Source organism: Merops nubicus, unplaced genomic scaffold (assembly GCF_000691845.1).
Source record: "Merops nubicus isolate BGI_N331 unplaced genomic scaffold, ASM69184v1 scaffold19229, whole genome shotgun sequence".
Lineage (NCBI taxonomy): Eukaryota > Metazoa > Chordata > Aves > Coraciiformes > Meropidae > Merops > Merops nubicus.
In genome coordinates, this window is record NW_008629176.1 from 18,825 (window position 1) to 36,406 (window position 17,582).

Sequence of the window (17,582 nt, forward strand, 5' to 3'; positions counted from 1 at the left end):
GGAACTTAGTCCTTCGGCTTCATCGTGTATTGCAGGGAATCTGGCTTCCTTCTGTGGCTGCATTCAGTATTTGATAGTGTTTGCAATAACAGTGTTACCTGTTTTATCTTTTTATCTGTTAATAACCATTGATTGTTAATGTGTTAATAATAAGTAACAACCTCTTGCTGCTTAGTTCCTGCCTATTCATGCTCTATAAATTTATAAGCGCTAAAGAAATGAAAAAACTTAAACTGGGCTGGATGATCCAAATGCAGTATTAGACACCATGACTTATAATATGCTTGCTATGCAATTTTGATGTTAAATGTTCAATTTTTTAAGCAGTGTACTAAAGTTGATTTTTCAATAAAATTCTATGGTTTTTAATGAATTTGATAGTTATACTCCATTCTGACAAATTGTACCTGACACAATATATTGTTCTTAAATAAAAACCTATTCTGAACAATACTTGATCTCAATATTGTATTTTAGGTATGTGAATTCTCAGGAGGAGTTTGTATACCTACAGGAAATACATGAGAATGATGTGGCAGAGTCTCACAAGTTTTTCATTGCTGTGTTCTTTCTTGGCAAGGAGATTGTTTAGTGGTGTCAGATCAAGTACACTGTTTTATTGGCATTGCCTCTTGTCAGGTTTTTGAGCTCCTGAGAAGAGAACTTTGACTTCAGCTTTAATTCATTTCTGGGCACACAGGAATTACCTGTTATTTTAGCTTTAAAAACCAAATTCTGATCTGAAGTGTTGCTCTAGAATGAAACAAGAGGCCAGTATCAATGAAGTTTGCTCTGCAATAAGACAAACTTCTGCAATATACACACAGAGGCATTCTAGTCCTCATCATTTGTCTTTCCTTTCACAACAGCAACAAAAGATTATCTTCTAGAAATGCCTCTGTGGCTCATTTTTCTTCCTTTTCCAGACATGGATGAACTGTAGGGAATATGCCTTATGTACTACTTTCCCCTTGGCTTTAGTAAGGTAATTATCTCCCAGTATTTTTTGATACACCAGTACTGAGAGATTATGCAACTGCATTTATGTTTTCTGTTCTGAAGTAACTTAAAGGTAAACTGGAGTTGGGTTTTGGACATGTTTTGACTCTAGATGTGACTTCTAGACAGCAACCTGAATGCAGGCTTACCCAGGTAGGAATGTAAGTTTAAATAAAATTACATAGCAATAGTTCATTATCTTCATGAAAATTACTTCAGAAGAATTTAAGAAATGATTAGTGGAAAAACCTTGAGGCATTGGAAGATAAGCTCATCCTGGTGCCACTTTTTTGGTGCTAGCAGCAGCAAAAAAGGAGAATTTTATGCTATTTCTAGTTTGATCCTCAACATCCACTTGAGTCAGCAGACTCTCAGAAGTGTGATTATAACCAAAAGTTCATGTTGTTTTTCCTAACAATACTGTTTAAACAGATAGCATCTGACAATCACTGCAGATGTATAGTGACTACTGGTATATATGTGTCCCAGACTTGCAGAGATTGAGAGATTTTGTGTTGCTACTTGGTCTCTCTTCTGTTTTCAGCTCTGTTCTTTCCCTCCAAACAGTTTTGCTTCTTCCATCATATTTCCTTTTTAGTTTTTCTTCACTGTTCCATTGGACAGGTACTTGGATGTTGAGCTTATTGTTAGTAAAAACACTTCACACTGCTTCCCTCTGCTTCAAAATTCATGTGAAGAACTTTTGTGAAGTTTTTGTAAAGAAAGAAACAAAACAAAAGACAAATCAGGCTGTGTTACTGAAACAGCATAAAATTAGACCTAGCGTCTCCTTTTCTTATTTTGTTGTAATTAGTTGAAACTTTATGTATACAGAAAGAATTTAACTAATGTGGTAGTTTATGTAGGTCCTTCTCTATTGGCTTGAAGATGGAGCAATATTGAGCATGGTCTTTCATACAGGAACTCAGTAGTCATTTGAAAATTATCCAAAAAAAGTAATTTTTTAAAAAATAAAGGTCATTCAGTTGCTTATTTAAGCAGACAGAGGATGAGGAGATGGAGGAATAAAGCTAAATCTAGACTGTGGCAGCTTTACAAGTGCATTGGAAACAGCTGGTAGGCCATTAAAGATGGTCCTCAAGTGGACTCTGAGAGCAGCAAAGAAGAATTTAATGGAAGCTGTGACTGAATGTGAACAGGATGTCTGTGTTGAAGTATATTTACAAAAGTGCCCTGCTCTTTTAGCAAGCTATGTTGAAAGGGATAGCACCTGCTGAAAATTGACATAAATAACTGAACTAAACAGTGAAGACTAAAAATACAAGAAGAGACCAGATGTACCTAAATCCCATAAAGTGGACTTACTGTTACGTGTACACTCAATGAGAGAAGTGTGTACTTCATTTCCATTGAATTAATGATTGGGTTCAAATGACAGGTTGAATTTAAGTAATTCAAAGAACTTTTGACTTTGGAATTTTTAGAGGAAAGGCATAATTGGGACAGCAAATGCTGTGAGAGATTTGGAAAATGCCAGCTTTTGTACAAAGTGTAACACAAATTGTATTAGGTGAAAAGAAAAAAAAAAATCTCTTGTTTCATATGTATGTCGGAAAATAGTAACAAATAGACCCTTGGGCCTGTGCTTATTTGTCTGAGAGAGAGTTTAAGAAAGCTTTCTCTTTTAATCATCTTAGAGGACCGAGTATTGTATCTGATTGGTGCCTCCTAAACTGAAATATTTTATGTATTAATGCTATTCAAATAAATCTGAGTCTAAGCAGGAGCATGTTGATAAGTGTTTTAATACAGACTTTGCTCCTACTGTGGAACAAAGTATGATTCCTTCCAATCTAATCAAATTAAGTTAGTGCTTCATGCACTGGTATGTTGGTGTTTAGCTTTGGATCCTTGGCTTTCCATGTCTTCTTCCTTTCCCCGCTTAGGATCCTAGTCAGGGTCATAGTTTAATATGATTCTCCATTAAACTGGTCTTTATCTATTTGTCAACAGTATTTATTTTTGCTTAGCCAATGGTGGTTGGTCTAAGATACATGATAAAAGTCACTTTAGTTCTAAGTGTGCCTGGCTACTGTGGTTTAACGGTCAAACATACTGACTTAATCTCTGCACACGAAAGCAAGTGCTAGCACAAGGCAGGCAGTGCCACTGGGCAGCTTTGCCTGCAGGGGTTGCCCCCATCCTTTAGGTCTAGCGTAGAAGTTAAGGCATGTTAAAGAGGCTCACTGACTGTGAGCTAAACTAAACGTGAACCAGGCTGTCAACTGTTTCTTTTACGTTGATTTTTTTTTTTCTTTATAAATTTGTCCCATCTGTGGATGTGTCCATCCACTGCTTTTAGAGGAGGTGTTGGCTCCTTGTGTTACAGTCTTTTTGTTTGGTTGGTTTCTTGTAGCTACCTTCAGGACTGTCTTCTTCAGGACCTGAAACACTTGCAGAACTCTGTACGTGAGAGTTTCAAGCTCCTGGGCACTGTGCTCTGGATTTTAAAGGCACCAATATCCTTTTGTTTGAGAAGGCAGATCTGTCTGACATCTAGAGGTAGGCACATTGCAGCATGCCTTACTGTTTCCTGCTGCTACTACTTAATGACACCAAAAATGTAAAAATAAATCCTCACCCTGACACCTTACCATCTGATGAGTTTAAAATCTTATGATGAACGAGCACACAGTATATTTGGGGAAATAAGCTCTTTCTATTTTGTAAAATAGTTGGTAACACTGCTAATGTAAAACCCAATGGGAATTTAAGCATCACATAGAATATTAGAAGGAGAAAATCCTCCCCAGGAGACTGTTACAGATCGTTTGCTAATATCTTTGTGAACTTTTGGGTATGTCTGGATACAACATTACATTAGCAGAAGAGTTGAGTTTTGAGATATATTCTGATATTGCTCACAGAAGAAAACTAAATATACATAAGGATATTGTTAAATTTTGCAAGAATTACAATTACTACTTTAAACAAGCTGTTAAATTATTCTCCAATTGGCTTTAGATATAATCTGTTACTACCATAGACCAGTCACAGTGGGAAAGTACACAATGTTGAACACCAGATCAGTTTTTAACTGGGAAAACAACTAAATCTTTAAGTATGCAACTATGAAACACAATTTCCTTCAAAAACTGTTGTTGAAATCTATATATAAAATAGTTATAATCTGCTAGAGCTCTACAGAGTAGGTCTTTTGGGACTGTTAAAAAGTTGACAATTGTTCTAAACAACGGATTAATTTTTGCTGGAATCAATACAACGTGAATGATGAGGTACCAGCTTCTAAGGCTCCTTTTCAAAATGTCTTCAGAAGGTCCTTCAATGTAGCAACCTGGATCTATACTTATCTCTTGCTTAGTCTGTAAATATGCTTGGAAGACGCTTTGGAACACTTAACTTACCTATTTTATACTATTGTTTGCATGTCAGTTTGCCAGGATGTTGTATCTAATAATTCACAGTTCATCCAGAATGAATAAGTAAATCTCAGTTTATGATTATGTATTTAGTTCATGAAGCTGCTTCGAACGTTCTAGCCTTTTGTAGTATGAACCAAACCCATTAATCTGATGGGATCATCATGAATGGCTTCTTCATTTGCTGTGTTTTCAGCAGCCAGCTGCTCACTATTGAGGTAAATGCTAGCTTTGGAAGGCATCATGGTGGGGTTATATGATCTTTGTTTTTCATCCTTCTCTGATGAAGGCTCTTTCTTCCTCCTTGGTTTTCTGAGTTTTCCCTTGACACTGTGATCAAGAGAGGCATAACACATCTGATTGGCAGACTCCACCTAGAAGGAAAGTCACTTTATATTTAACATCCCATAATTATATTTGCTTTAAAATCATGTCTAAGACTTTGTCTACACTGTAATCATAATAGTGGCTGAGATTTACCCAAAATAGTTGTAAATTAACTCATTCAAAGTAGAAATGATGAGGCTGTGGCAGCACAGAAAACAGACCAACATAACCTAACGGTAAATGACTCATCTTCTTAGTGACAGTAAGGAAAAAATTATCAAAGTATTATTGGAAAGTTTCTCTAGGGGAATGAGGATAGCTTATATAATCAGTCCAAGTACTTTGAGATACAATAAATTATTTGATCTGTTTTTCTTTTCACTTTTTTTTTTTTTAAAGTAGAATCCACCTATTAGCAACATTTTTTTACAGGCTTTGTCTGTGTAGGAAACCAAAGATGGGTGGTTCTCGTCTGTGTATACGATCTCATTTCCAGTGCAAATGTATGCTTTGTGTGTCTTTCCCCTGCTTCTCTCCATGTTTTTCAAGTTAAATTGTCAAGCACTTTTAACACCGGGATTTTCATAGATTAATCTGTTTCTGTGAAGTTAATGAAAACAAATGTCTAGATAAAAAAAGTGTTATTTTCACCTCCTGGAAGTATCCTGGGAGAGAGGCTGGAAATTGGTCCTTAAGAAATACCTGGATATCAGCTTAAGAGATGGATGATGGGAATGCATAAATTACAGGCAAATTTCAGTTGAAGCAAGATTTAGACATCCAAGTATCTTGGCAAAATACAAATCAACTGAAAAACAGTCTTCTTCAATTTGTTAAGGCGTATAGATTTTGTGCTGGGCAGGAGAGACCCAGTCAAACTCATTATTATCATGTGATACAGCTTGTGTTTTCACTTGATTGATCACCAAAATAAATAAAATTAAGTCTTTGCACAAGCCATAGCAGTAGATGCAGGCTTAATTCAGCCTGACCTGGACGCCTGTGACTCAGCATTTTCATGCTGTATGGATGGAAATGAGCTGTCTATAATTCTCCTGCTCCCTGATTAATGACCCAGATTGAATGAAGGGTCAAGTCTGTGCTTAGATTCCCTGATGAGCTGAGACATTTAACACATGGTAATTTTTGTCATGAGCAGTGTGAAGATTTTAATTTTATATTGTCATGGGATAAACACAAGAACTCTGAGACAGACCACACTACTCTAATACAGAATTAAAATTAAAGATACCTGTAGTTGGTTAACTGGCCTTTGAGGCTGGGACTTCATCTGCTCGTAACAACATTCCTCTATAATTTATCAAAGTAGAAAAATTTTTTTAGTTAAGACACATTGCTAGAAGTTTGTTTTGTTTTGAAATCACACACAGATCTCTCCCTCTATATATAGAAGGGCAAATAGCTAGGAAATTCAGACACACACTGTGAAAACAAAAATCATTTTCTGTTCATATGGCTGGCGAGTTTCTCATTATTCACCAAGTGGGCATGATTTTAAGACTGCTGGGAGGACATTTTGCAATTAGGGGCTAACCACATACTGATGTATTTTTCAGCACAGGCTATCTTTTTTTTTTTGTCTGAGAAAAAGTCTGTGAGTTATAGCAGTTGGTGATTAAATTCTGTTCCTGACTCTACTTTCAGTTTTCTGTAAATTTGGTGCAAGTTATTTCCACATGCTGTATCTCATTTTAGCCATCAGTATAACCAATTACTTCTTTACAGTTTTCAGACTTCTGTAGTGTCAACGCATTTGAGTGTTGGCTTAGTTAAATCTATGCAAACCCTGTGTGAAGAAGTTGTGGTTTCATTTTTTTTTTTTTATTTCCCCTGCAGTTCAAGTACTTCAGTTTAGTTTTGCTTAAAACCAAATAAGGTTAGCAAAAAATAGTTGTGTTCATGTTCTTTAAATACTGCTTTAACACCATAAGAGCTTCAAGAGATGTAGCCATTGCATATCTGGCTCTAGCTGCAGTTATATGATTCTACTGTCTTTCATGTGGTATCTTTCTGCCAGGGATGATTAACTTCAGCCCAGTAAAGCAGAGAAAAGCTATGTCTGCCCACCATTCAGCCCCTGGGTTTGTTTCAGTGTATTTGCCAAGGTTGCTGATGATCTGTGGATAGCCACAGGGGTGAACTGGTATGTGTGTTTCTGCCAGCTTTCTGTGGGAGGACTGACTTTGGGCAGTGAGTAATGTGTCATTTAGATTGCTTTAATGTGCATGGATCGAGCTGTTACTCCAATTGGTGCAGCTTTACATGTAGCAGAGCTCTTAGCTTTGAGATATTTGGCTGAACAGGACCATTAGGACTGTAAAATGTCAGATTTAGTGTGAGATCTGGCCTTACAAATAACAGCACATATGATTTGCAGTTCTACCCCAAGTAGGTATTAATACAGCAATTGAAAATGGGTAGATTCTCAAGTTTGCTGCCTGAGAAACACAGAAAGTGTTGGTCAGTTGGCTTTTAACCATGCATTTATTATATAGCTTCTGAACAGACGCATGTTCTTAAAGTGAAGCTTACCTGAATTATCTTGATTGAGATTACCATAAACTGGGTCATCATCTGTGTAATAGTAATCATAGCTACAAAAGGAACGGGAAAACAATTTTAATTCACAGAATATGCTTTATTTAGGACCCAGCTATTCTACTCTAAACATTTTACACACATATAGCAATAGCAGATGGTCTTGTTTTTCAGATCACATACAAAAATATCAGAAGGGGCCAAAAATCGTAATGTCCATGTTCTGAAGGTAGATTTATTATCTAGCCCAGAACTGAGCTCTGCTTTCCTGTAACTGAGTGAAGTAATCTCAAGACTTCTAAGCTACTCCTAGATGGAGTCCTAGGAATATTAATGATCACTGAAATGGACCCAGTTCATGTTCTCTGAGACCCCTTTGCACTACAAACTAAAGCACTAAATGGCTCTTCTGGAGTGGTGTTCATAAGAAGTCCATCCTTCATTCAACTAGAGAAGACCAAAGCAAAATTCATCTTTGGATTTTTAAAGGTATTCTGTGTTTCCTTACCTGGTGTTGCCTGAAAATGTTTTTTAGCATGTTTGTAAAAGGGGAATTGTTAGTGGGAAGCACCATGTAACCTTGTTCCTGTTGCATCCCTATACTGTGGCTCAACAAGGAAATGAAGTAATGCAATCTAACCCCACTTCTTCGGTGGTATTTTTCAACTGACCAGGCAGTAACAGACAAAGAGAGACTTCCAAATTTCAAGTAAATTTGTAACTGAGAATTGGTTTTGAAGAACAGATGAAGGCTTTTGTATTTTTCTGTCAAGGGCCTTTTATATTTGGGTTGAAATGAGACTCTTTCCATCTCTGTTTTCTAAAGTGTGGAGGGTTTTTTTTTGTATGGAATAAGAGAAACAGGCTCATTCCATGAGGTATCATGAGATATCCAGCAGCTGTAGACAGACTGTTTTACTGCTTTGGAGCATCATATATAAAGGAAGAGTATGAAACATAAATACATGTAAATTATTGCTCCACAAGTATTAAATATCAGATTACAATTTATCTTTGTTTTCTGAGAGTTCTTTTAAATTATTACAGATTTATTGAGTTTGAGTGATAGTAAATGGTGTTTTAGCTTGATACCTTGCACCTTATTCAGTATATAAAATTATCATATTAGCATGTAACTATTTCCTTGTTGACAAAATGACAGGAGTACATCTCTCCCACATGAATGTTTTTTCCTGTTTTCTTTGGAAAACCTTTTTCCCACAACCATCCTACTCTTCAACATATCCAGGGCGGCTGCATAAGAAATTTTATTTTCCCCCATGCCATCCCTCCAAAGCCATCTGTCATTATTTATTGCTTATTTCACTGTTGCCAGAAAGAAACGTTTTTATCCAGCTTACCTTGGATTGTTGTCTTCATCACCATTATACATTTTAGCTGGAAAAATTGTTAAAAAAAAAAAGTAAAATTAAGAGAAAATGAAACGTGCTTAGAACACTTCAGATAATTGTCTCAACTGGCATGCTTTTGGCTTCACTGTAGAGTAAAATTGAAAGCTCTTGGCTCTCAGGGCCTTCAGTTGTGCCCCCTGTTCTTCTCAAATACTTCTAATACATTAACTGTTTCTGTTATGACCATGTGCTGTGGCTGCAAAGTCTGTGTTAACTTACAAGACCCCAAAAATGTATTGTAACACATGGTTAATTCCTTCTTTTCTCCTCCTCCTGCTTCTACCTCATCTTTTTCTCCACCTAGGGAGGTGCAGGATGTGTTTATAATAAAAAGATGGAGTTTTTTTTTTACTAGTTCTCCTGCTTGAACTCTACAAGAGACGTATCCTGTGCTCCACACTGGTGAAGAAGCTGAAACACACGGACAAGGAGTACAAAGAGATTTATTGCTGAAGCTTGGTAAGTAAGTCAGGAATGCCTGATATTTCCATCCTCTGCTCCAGAACTTTAGAATTTACCACAGTAAGCTCTGATTCTATGAGAAATGCAGCATCAGCCAATCTGCTTGAAAACTTGCTTAAGGTTAGTTTTGTAAATGACTGATTTTTCGTCATAGCAATATCTGCCTACTAGCACTAAAAGAATAAACTGAAAAGGCACCTCCATCCCACAACACGCCGTTAATATCCTGTAATAATCTAATTCTTTTATACTTGGTGAGTACAATTTATAAACACAGGCCTTCAATTTATGTAGATTTTGTGTGCATGTGTTGTGATCAACGTCGTTGAACCCACCAGTGTTTGCCTGCCCACCCATACACATATAGCACAGGTGCAGTTTTCCCTGAATGGGACTGGTGAGGATTGTACAACTTAATAACTATAGAATTCTATGCACAAGAGTGGTTGCACTGGCATAATCAATTCTGTTTAAAAAAATCATTAATTTTAACCAAAACTGGAGTATCACTGTAGTTACCCTGTAACATAAATGAAATAATTCAGTTTGTCATTGTAAGTGACACATTGGTTTAAGAGCTACATTAGGATCCCATAATGAAAAGTAATTAGAAATATTTTCAAAATAAACTGATTAAGCATAAAATGTGCATGAAATCTAAAATTTAAATAAAAATCCAGGAATTTTGGGCTGAGAACATTTTCTGAAATGTATTTTGTATCAGTGCAGCTACTTAAAATAGTTTTTTTATTAAAGTACAAATAATCTGTTACATGATTAGTATACTTAAAACAAGGCAATTACAGATGATAAAAATATCCTTTAAAAATAAAAATTTAGCCAGAACTAAATTCTTCACCCTGTTACATGATCTGTTGTTTTGTCTTCAGAGAATAGATTTGGGTAGCTTTTTTTAGCAATGGATTAGCTAGCTAGTAATCATTCTGTAATCATACCTGACTCACCTAAAATTTTTTTTTCAAGTTACATTCTCTCTACTAGAATCATTCTTGCTAAAAGATAACTTTAAGATTCCAAAGAATTAATCTGTGGACATGAAATCTCCCAGCAGTGATGGCTTTTTCTACAGACAGTTTAAACACTCCAACTCCGTTCCTTATAGAAAGACATTACTTACCTTGCTTCTTTTTCATATAGTGTGAAATGTTCAGTATCAATGAAACAACCAGAGCCAAACTCAGAAAAGCCAAAATGCCCCAGACAGCAAAATGGCAGTCCATTTCTGTAACGGAAAGAACACCTTATTGTTCATCTTGTTTAACAGTTTTACTATATTCTTTGGGATTGGTTGATTTTTGCTTCCTGTACTTGAAGCTGCTATTTTCTTTGTGGCAGTCATTACAATACAAGCTCAATAATTATCTCCAAACCAGACGCTAAATAATACGAAAGCAACATCAATAAACAGTTAGCAGAACTACAGTTTTATAGGAATTCAGCTAAAGGTTGGGATATTGGTTTGCCTGTAAGATGCAGTAAAAATTAGAAATTGCTAAAGAAGAAGGTCATTTTAGTGAATCGTTTTGAAATTATTTTTGCAGTTGTCTTTAACTTACTATTTGCTGTAAATTTTGGCTAAATTCTAGAGTTCATGAACGTATTTCTGAAGATTAATTCAGTCAAAACAAGTTACTTCACTGGAAATGTCTCTGAATAACAGACCATCAGGTTTTAACAATCCCTGCAATAAATGTCAGAGGTTAGTTATGTGTTTTCTTGCATTTCCTATTAAGTCCAGTAACTTGTACTCATATCCTCACTCTCCTTCCTGAGAAAGGAGAGGGTGTAGCAGTAAAGGATGAGCAGTAGTTGGGAACTGGTGAACCCCCACAGACTACTGCAGAGAAAAAACCTGAACAGCTCCTGAAGAATCACGTGGTAAAAGGTGGGTCATTTTAATTGAACAAAGCCTCTTTTTGTCCTGAACTTTCTTCTCCTTGGAGTCCTGTTAGAAACATAAGAAGGAACCCTTTGCACCAAATGTATTTTGTCATTTAATTAATTCTTTGTTTAACCTAGTTTATACAAAATTTCCATCACAAACCATGCTAAAGAATATAGCCTATTTGTAACAGTCAAATGGCCAAAATGATCGGCGTTGCTGCAGATGGCCTGAGAAACCCTTCCTTGACAGAGGAAATGCTGAGCCAAATGCATGAGTGAAAGGAGCTCAAAGCTAGATTTGCCACTTTCCCCAGAGGCATGTGTCATGTTCTTCTAGATTTGGATTGTTTGAATAAAGCCGGGTCCCAAACACTAATGAACTCCACTAATACTGTACAAAAAAAAAAGCCTGGCTGGAGCAGAGCAATCAAGGGGAAAGACTGGATGATACAGTCAAGAGTGAGATTTGACCAGGTCCTTAATACACTCACTCGTTTGGTTTCAATGCAGGTGGATTCCTCCTTTGGGAGGCTGGGATTTTGCTGGCTTCCTGAGGGGAAGCTGAGGTGGAGTGCAGGGGTGCACAGCCCTGTGCCGCCGGCGGAGGTGGCAGAGGACACTGCATGGGCTCCGACTGAGCAGACAGCTCTCTTTCTCCGCTGATCAGCGACGGGTGGAGAACCAAACCTTAGGGGGTTCCTTCCCTAATTATAGCGGTGTTGCAAAAGCTGGCTTAGTTTTGTTTTATTCCAAGCCACAGAGGGTTTTATGATAATCAAACAAGATAAAATAATCCTTGGTAGTAAAAAATTACAAATGGCACGGTCTTCTACGCTGCAGGTTGCCTTCCTGATCAGAACTCTTTAAAAGGAATAGAGGAGTCAATAAGCTGTAACTTTCTGACAGACTTGTAACTGAGTTTTGCACATGGTACTTCGAGTGGCCATTTTATCCTTCTTTTTAAGATAAACATCCAACTTCCAGTCCCTTCTTTTCTCCTACTTGAGTTCCCATAAAGGTGTTTGAAGGTTCTCCATCCCTGCAATACTACTTTTCACATGGAGAGGCACATATTTGCAGTAAGATACATTCATGACAGCACCGTGAGGTATCTATATGTTATTCCAATTTTTCAGAGAAGGAATTAAAAGGGAGATCCTGCCTTCAGAAGATGTTAGCAAGCCACATCAAAAACCAGCAATGTTTGGAACACAGTTACTCTAAAATTAGTCATTCAGCATTTGTATCCTATGCAACCTATTCATCAAGGAGTCTAGCTCAAAGGCAAGAACTTTTAAGTCTCAATGTAGTGCCTAAATAACATGAGTCATCCTTCCTTCCTTCTTTTCTTGTCCTTTTTTCTGAAGTTATTTTTTTCAATATTAATACTTCAATATTGTTTTCATATTCCTTTTTCTATAAACTTTTTTTTTTCTTCCCCAGGGAGCAGAAGCAGTATTGTGGCCCAAGAGAAGGGAAGCACATGTAACTGTGATACAAAATTCAGTCCTGTGATTCACTAGAATAAAAACAGTGAGAAGTTACCTAAGCACACTTCTGATCTGTGTACCTTTTTCTTGATACTGAATGCTGTCATTTATCTTTCTGATTCAGGAATCCTAATTTTGCCTGGTGTTTCCAGAGCAGAATGACTACTCTTAGTTTCAGTTAGAATATTTTCAGCCTTTAATTGGAGGAGGACGTCAAATTTTTGATGACACATGTATGTTTGTATACAATGTACTAAAATATAAACAGATGTTTTAGTCAGAGTTGTCAAAAATAAATTTTAAAATAAACTAAGTAGTGCTTAGCTAGGAATAAATTTAAATGTTGTTTTCTTAATCTCCCCACACCCATGCAGTTTTCTAAGTCATGTTTAATAAAGACCTATAGATTGTGAGCTTTGAATTTCTGATAAAATATACCAATGTTTTAAGTTTCATGATGTTTGTTTTTCTAGAATATTTTTTAAGTCCTAGAGAAGTAAGATTGCTCAAATACTGTAGAAGTTAAACTTTAAACTGGAAAGGGAAACAACTTTTTTTTCCAACCTTTACCCTTTTCAAGATAATAATTCCAATTTAAATCAGACTCTGAAACATAAAAATAATACTTGTCATCAAAAATTTTACTTCCTCCTCCAACAGTTTTAAACTAAAAGGTATTTAGGCTAGATATAAGGCAGACTTCTTTTTAAAATGAGGGTGGTGAAACACTGGCACAGGTTACCCAGAGAAGCGGTAGATGCCCCATCCTGGGAAACATTCAAGGTCAGGTTGAACTGGGCTCTGAGCAACTTGATCTAGTTGAAGATGTCCCTGCTCCCTGCAGGGGGTTTGGACTACATGACCTTTAAAGCTCCCTTCCAGCCCAAATCATTCTGTGATTAACAATACATCCCTAGTCGGTTATTCTTTCATTTCTATCTGAAAACAGGGTCAAACTTTGAGTTGCATCCAAGTAGAACATCTACCTTAACTAATTTACCCCATCTGGACAAAATTTTTACTCTTCTGCCTTTAGGGATAGGATTACTCGCCTCCTCTTAGTATATTTTACAATGCTATGAACTAAAGGTACTATATTCACACAACAAAATACAGCCAAGAAAGAGACTTTTCTAAAGAATTAATTGTGCTTTTTCTCCTTTAAATTTGTTAAATAAATCTGTTGACAGCTTTCTCCATCATCAAAGACAAGACATGGGAATAAATATACTTTTGGTCATTTGTTCTCTTGGGTGTTCTCTTTGTAGTGTTCATTATACTGCAATTGGGGGATAGTGGTGGGAAGAAGCAAACAAAAAAACAACCAACAACAACAACAAACCTACAAACCAAAAGCCCCCAAAATATTATAAACTTTCCTGGATGCATTTCTGCAATTCATTGTTACTGCAACTCAAAGGAGTGCACATAATCATGTATGTATCTCTGGGGAAATGGGCCAGATGTAACCATTCAGGGATAAAATTAAACGTTTATCTTCCTAACAACATAAGAATAGGTAGCAGAAGTACTAGGTTTTGTTCCTTCTTGTTCTAAAGGTTTTGGGGTTTTTTTTAGAGAATTCATCACAAAGGGTAACAGGATGATTTCATATTTTTACCAGTTTATCATACTGAAAAAATACATGAGATAGGAAATATAGATACCTGTCTAGCTAGACATGCCTTCTATGGTATTAACTCATCATTCATAGAAGCAGATTAATTGCTCTGTTCACTACCAGATTTATGATGATAATTTTGAGAACAAAATGTTTTGGTTCTTGTTGTTCCTGTCTGCAAATTTTTCAAAGATGAGATAAAAATTGCTTTCTTTCCTTTCTAATGAAATGGTGGGATAAATAATGTTCTGTACTAATGACCCTTAGAAAGAGAAATCCATTAAGAGACTGATGAATGTTAAATTGCCATTAAAGATGCTTACACCTGTGTAAGTTTTTAAGACAGGATTAGTTCTCCGGAAAGAATTGCTTAAACTGTAATTAATTAGTGCACAACTAATTGCTTTGTAAGATATCAGCTTCATACTTCAGAAGAGAAGAAGCACATTGTAGAATAAGAAGCCCTCAGAACAGTAAATATTTTAAGTACAAAACTAACACAGATGCTTAGTTTTCATTAAACCTTAATGAAAGTTTAAACTGTTGATAATGACTCATCATCATCATGATTATAATTAATAATTTTACTTCAGAAACCTGAGCAACCTTCTTGGAAGACTAGTAATCTACCATAGTGTGTTTTTACTCCTTCTTTGTTCACAAGTTTACAAACTGAAAAGAGAAGGCTTACCTGTTGTTGCTTTTTCTAGGAATACTCCCTACCCCTTTATCCAACAGGAAATGTTGGCAGACCTTGGATGCTCCTTTGTTTTGGACGTGGCAGCATGTATCTGTCTCTAGAGTTGCCGTCAATCTGAAAGGTCTCCAGTCTTTTTTTTTCACCTGTTTGCTTAAAAGCAGGAAATGTGGTTCAGGCTTTTAAAACCTCACTAGCAAACAGGTGGTCTCCTTGAGTGTTTGCCTCCAAGAGAAGAATAAAATATTTATGTGTGCACTTGCATTTATTGTCCACGTGTCTTGACACAGAAGACTGTGTACAGGACTACTAGTTCCATTTTATGTGATACAAACCTACCTGTGTGTTTCATATGAGACCCATACTCTAAGTCTTCCTGTTTGTGACATGATGTTGAATTCAACAAAAGTATTTAGATACCTCTTGAACTAAATTACAGAACTATTTTACCTAGGAACACTCTATGACTCTTTATCCCTTGAGGTTTCTAAACCAAGACTGAAAGTCCATTGTTGAGAGAGCCTGCAGGTTAGCTGAAACAGGGTTCAGAAGCATGATGCAGAAATTATACTGTTGCCACCTCTGGAAGGTCAGTTTAGGGTAACATGTTTCCTCCGTTCTTTAAAGTCTATGAATCTGGACCCACAATCCAGAATAGTTGTGGAAAGAAAGGGTAAATCAGCATGTAGCTTACCACGTGTAGTTATCTTTAAAATTTGATAAAGCATGCCTGTGTTTGGGTAGAGAAGCCATTTTATTCTCAGAATCACAGTAGCTTCTTTCAGAGGAAGCTTGCACTCTGGACACTGGGAAAGAAGCCTTCTTTTAACTTCTGAGGTTTTGGGTTTGGTTTTTTGGGAGTTTTTTTGTTTGGATTTGTTTGTTTGTTTTTCAGAGAAAATGTTTTTATTACCAATTATGCATAATAAAGAAGTGGGAAAAGTTACTTAAGAAAAAAAATTAATCATATGATTACATTTGCCTTTTTGGAATAAGTATATTGAAATAACCCTTAGTGTAGTCTAAGGAGCAAATGTAAAACATTGCTCTTCAAGAAAGGGTCTTACATAAGAACATGTCCTTTGCAGTATATGTTTATCTGGGTTGTTATTACTTATATTTTTGTTATATTAACTGTCTTAAATCAATGCTTAAGAAAATAATTTACTGGATTAGCATTATTTGAACATGAAGGGGCAAGTTAGGCTTAATTAATGTAATACAACCTTCCATTTGGGTCCACAGAGAATACAAACATAGCTACACAGAACTTTGACATAATGAAGTGAGTTGATGAGGAGAAATTAATATAAAAATACTAAAAATGGTGGTAATTCTTATACTTTATAGTGGCTTTTGATGTTGTAATTGTCATGATGAAAAACTGCATGAAAAACTACACTATTTTAAAGTGGATATAGCTTTGGCATTTGCCAGCAACTGAATTTAGACACATTAGTCTTAAATATGGCTAAAAACAAAATTTCTCATAGTTTAACCAAAAAGCACAGGTCCATCACCTTTCTCTCAAAACCAGGATATAGAACTAGAGCTCCTTTCAGTAATTGATGCATTCTATGATCTGTTGTCTAAACTGTGGCTTTACGCAGGGAAGAGAGAGAGTTTTGTGGAGACTGCAATTTATGTTTGAAAGTAAAGGGTTTGTCATAAGCCTAGGGAAGGAGACGGACTCAACCAGTTATTATGACTGTATCTAGTAGTTCCATGTTGTAGGATCAAGTGAACAGAAGATTCCCAGGACCATATGATAAGAGTTTGCATCTCAAGAGGATGCCTTCTTAAGAAGGATCCTGAAATTAGAGAGAAGTTGGAGATAGTGGGAGATACGCACTGTAACAATGGAGACAGTTGCTTAGTTTCTTCAGCTGAGAGCTTGAGGAGTAAATCTGAGATCTGCAGAGGATTCAGAATGACATGCTTATCAGCCTGAACAAGAAGCTTATGAAGAATAAACTCCTTTGGAGGTAATTAGGGGCATAATGAAAAGGTTTACATTGAGAATGCAGCAGGGAACTTCTGGGTTTGTAGTCCTGGTGGTATGTTGACAAATCTCTCCAAGAGCAAATCATTGTACAGTATCAGCTTTGACTGGCTGAAGAAAGTCTATTAGACTGGACATGAGCTTGGTATGCTGAAAGCTCTGTTGGATAGCAAGAAATTATTCACTGCAGGGTGTAAAATTCATCATGAATGTAAGACCTTTTACTTTTCTTTCCTGTTTTTTATATCTCTGCTACATTAAAAAACATAGTGAACCAGTAGACTAGTTAAAGTGGTGTTATTTGGGATAATAAAGACAAGGAAAAATTGAGCCTAATTTTAGAAGGACAGGATGTAAAGTAATGCCACTCCATCCATGGGTGCATATTCTAGGAAAGTATGTCTGACTGCTTAGCTAGTTCTGTGATCTTTGGTAAACATATACTGCTGGTGTCTCCAAGACAAGAATCTACGTCAGGCAGACATCTGTCTTGGATGGGAATATCTCTTGGTATTTAAGTCCTTAAAGAAGGTAAATGGAGTACTATTAAATATTGATGTCCATAGATGTATAAGGAGTAAGTCTGTGCTCAAATGGAGTCAGACAAAGAGGACTGTTTGGTAGAAGATTTGGATGATCGAGTGAAGCTGACTGAGAGATCACTTGCTTATAAGTAGTATTTTGTTTGTTGTTTTTGGGAAAGACAA

At 36.3% G+C, this 17,582-nt stretch overlaps 1 protein-coding gene across 1 annotated transcript; it reads right to left on the bottom strand.

Moving 5' to 3' along the window:
- Nucleotides 1-4,516: 4,516 nt before the first annotated feature.
- Nucleotides 4,517-10,401, bottom strand: LOC103779291 (T-cell receptor-associated transmembrane adapter 1). The gene is made up of 5 exons (XM_008946918.1): nucleotides 10,299-10,401; nucleotides 8,648-8,684; nucleotides 7,281-7,342; nucleotides 5,980-6,038; nucleotides 4,517-4,774 (listed from the first exon to the last, which is right to left on the bottom strand). Exons 1-5 carry the CDS (start codon nucleotides 10,399-10,401, stop codon nucleotides 4,517-4,519), a joined length of 519 nt encoding a protein of 172 aa, XP_008945166.1.
- Nucleotides 10,402-17,582: the final 7,181 nt, after the last annotated feature.

Bases quoted from the DNA above. Each gene is read 5' to 3' on its own strand.
- LOC103779291 (XM_008946918.1), bottom strand. From the start codon at position 10,401: ATGGACTGCCATTTTGCTGTCTGGGGCATTTTGGCTTTTCTGAGTTTG. The intron at 7,343-8,647 runs GTAAGCTGGATA...TTCCTTTTGTAG, and splicing joins GATGAAGACAACAATCCAAG to CTATGATTACTATTACACAG. The intron at 6,039-7,280 runs GTAAGCTTCACT...GATAAATTATAG, and splicing joins TCTCAATCAAGATAATTCAG to AGGAATGTTGTTACGAGCAG.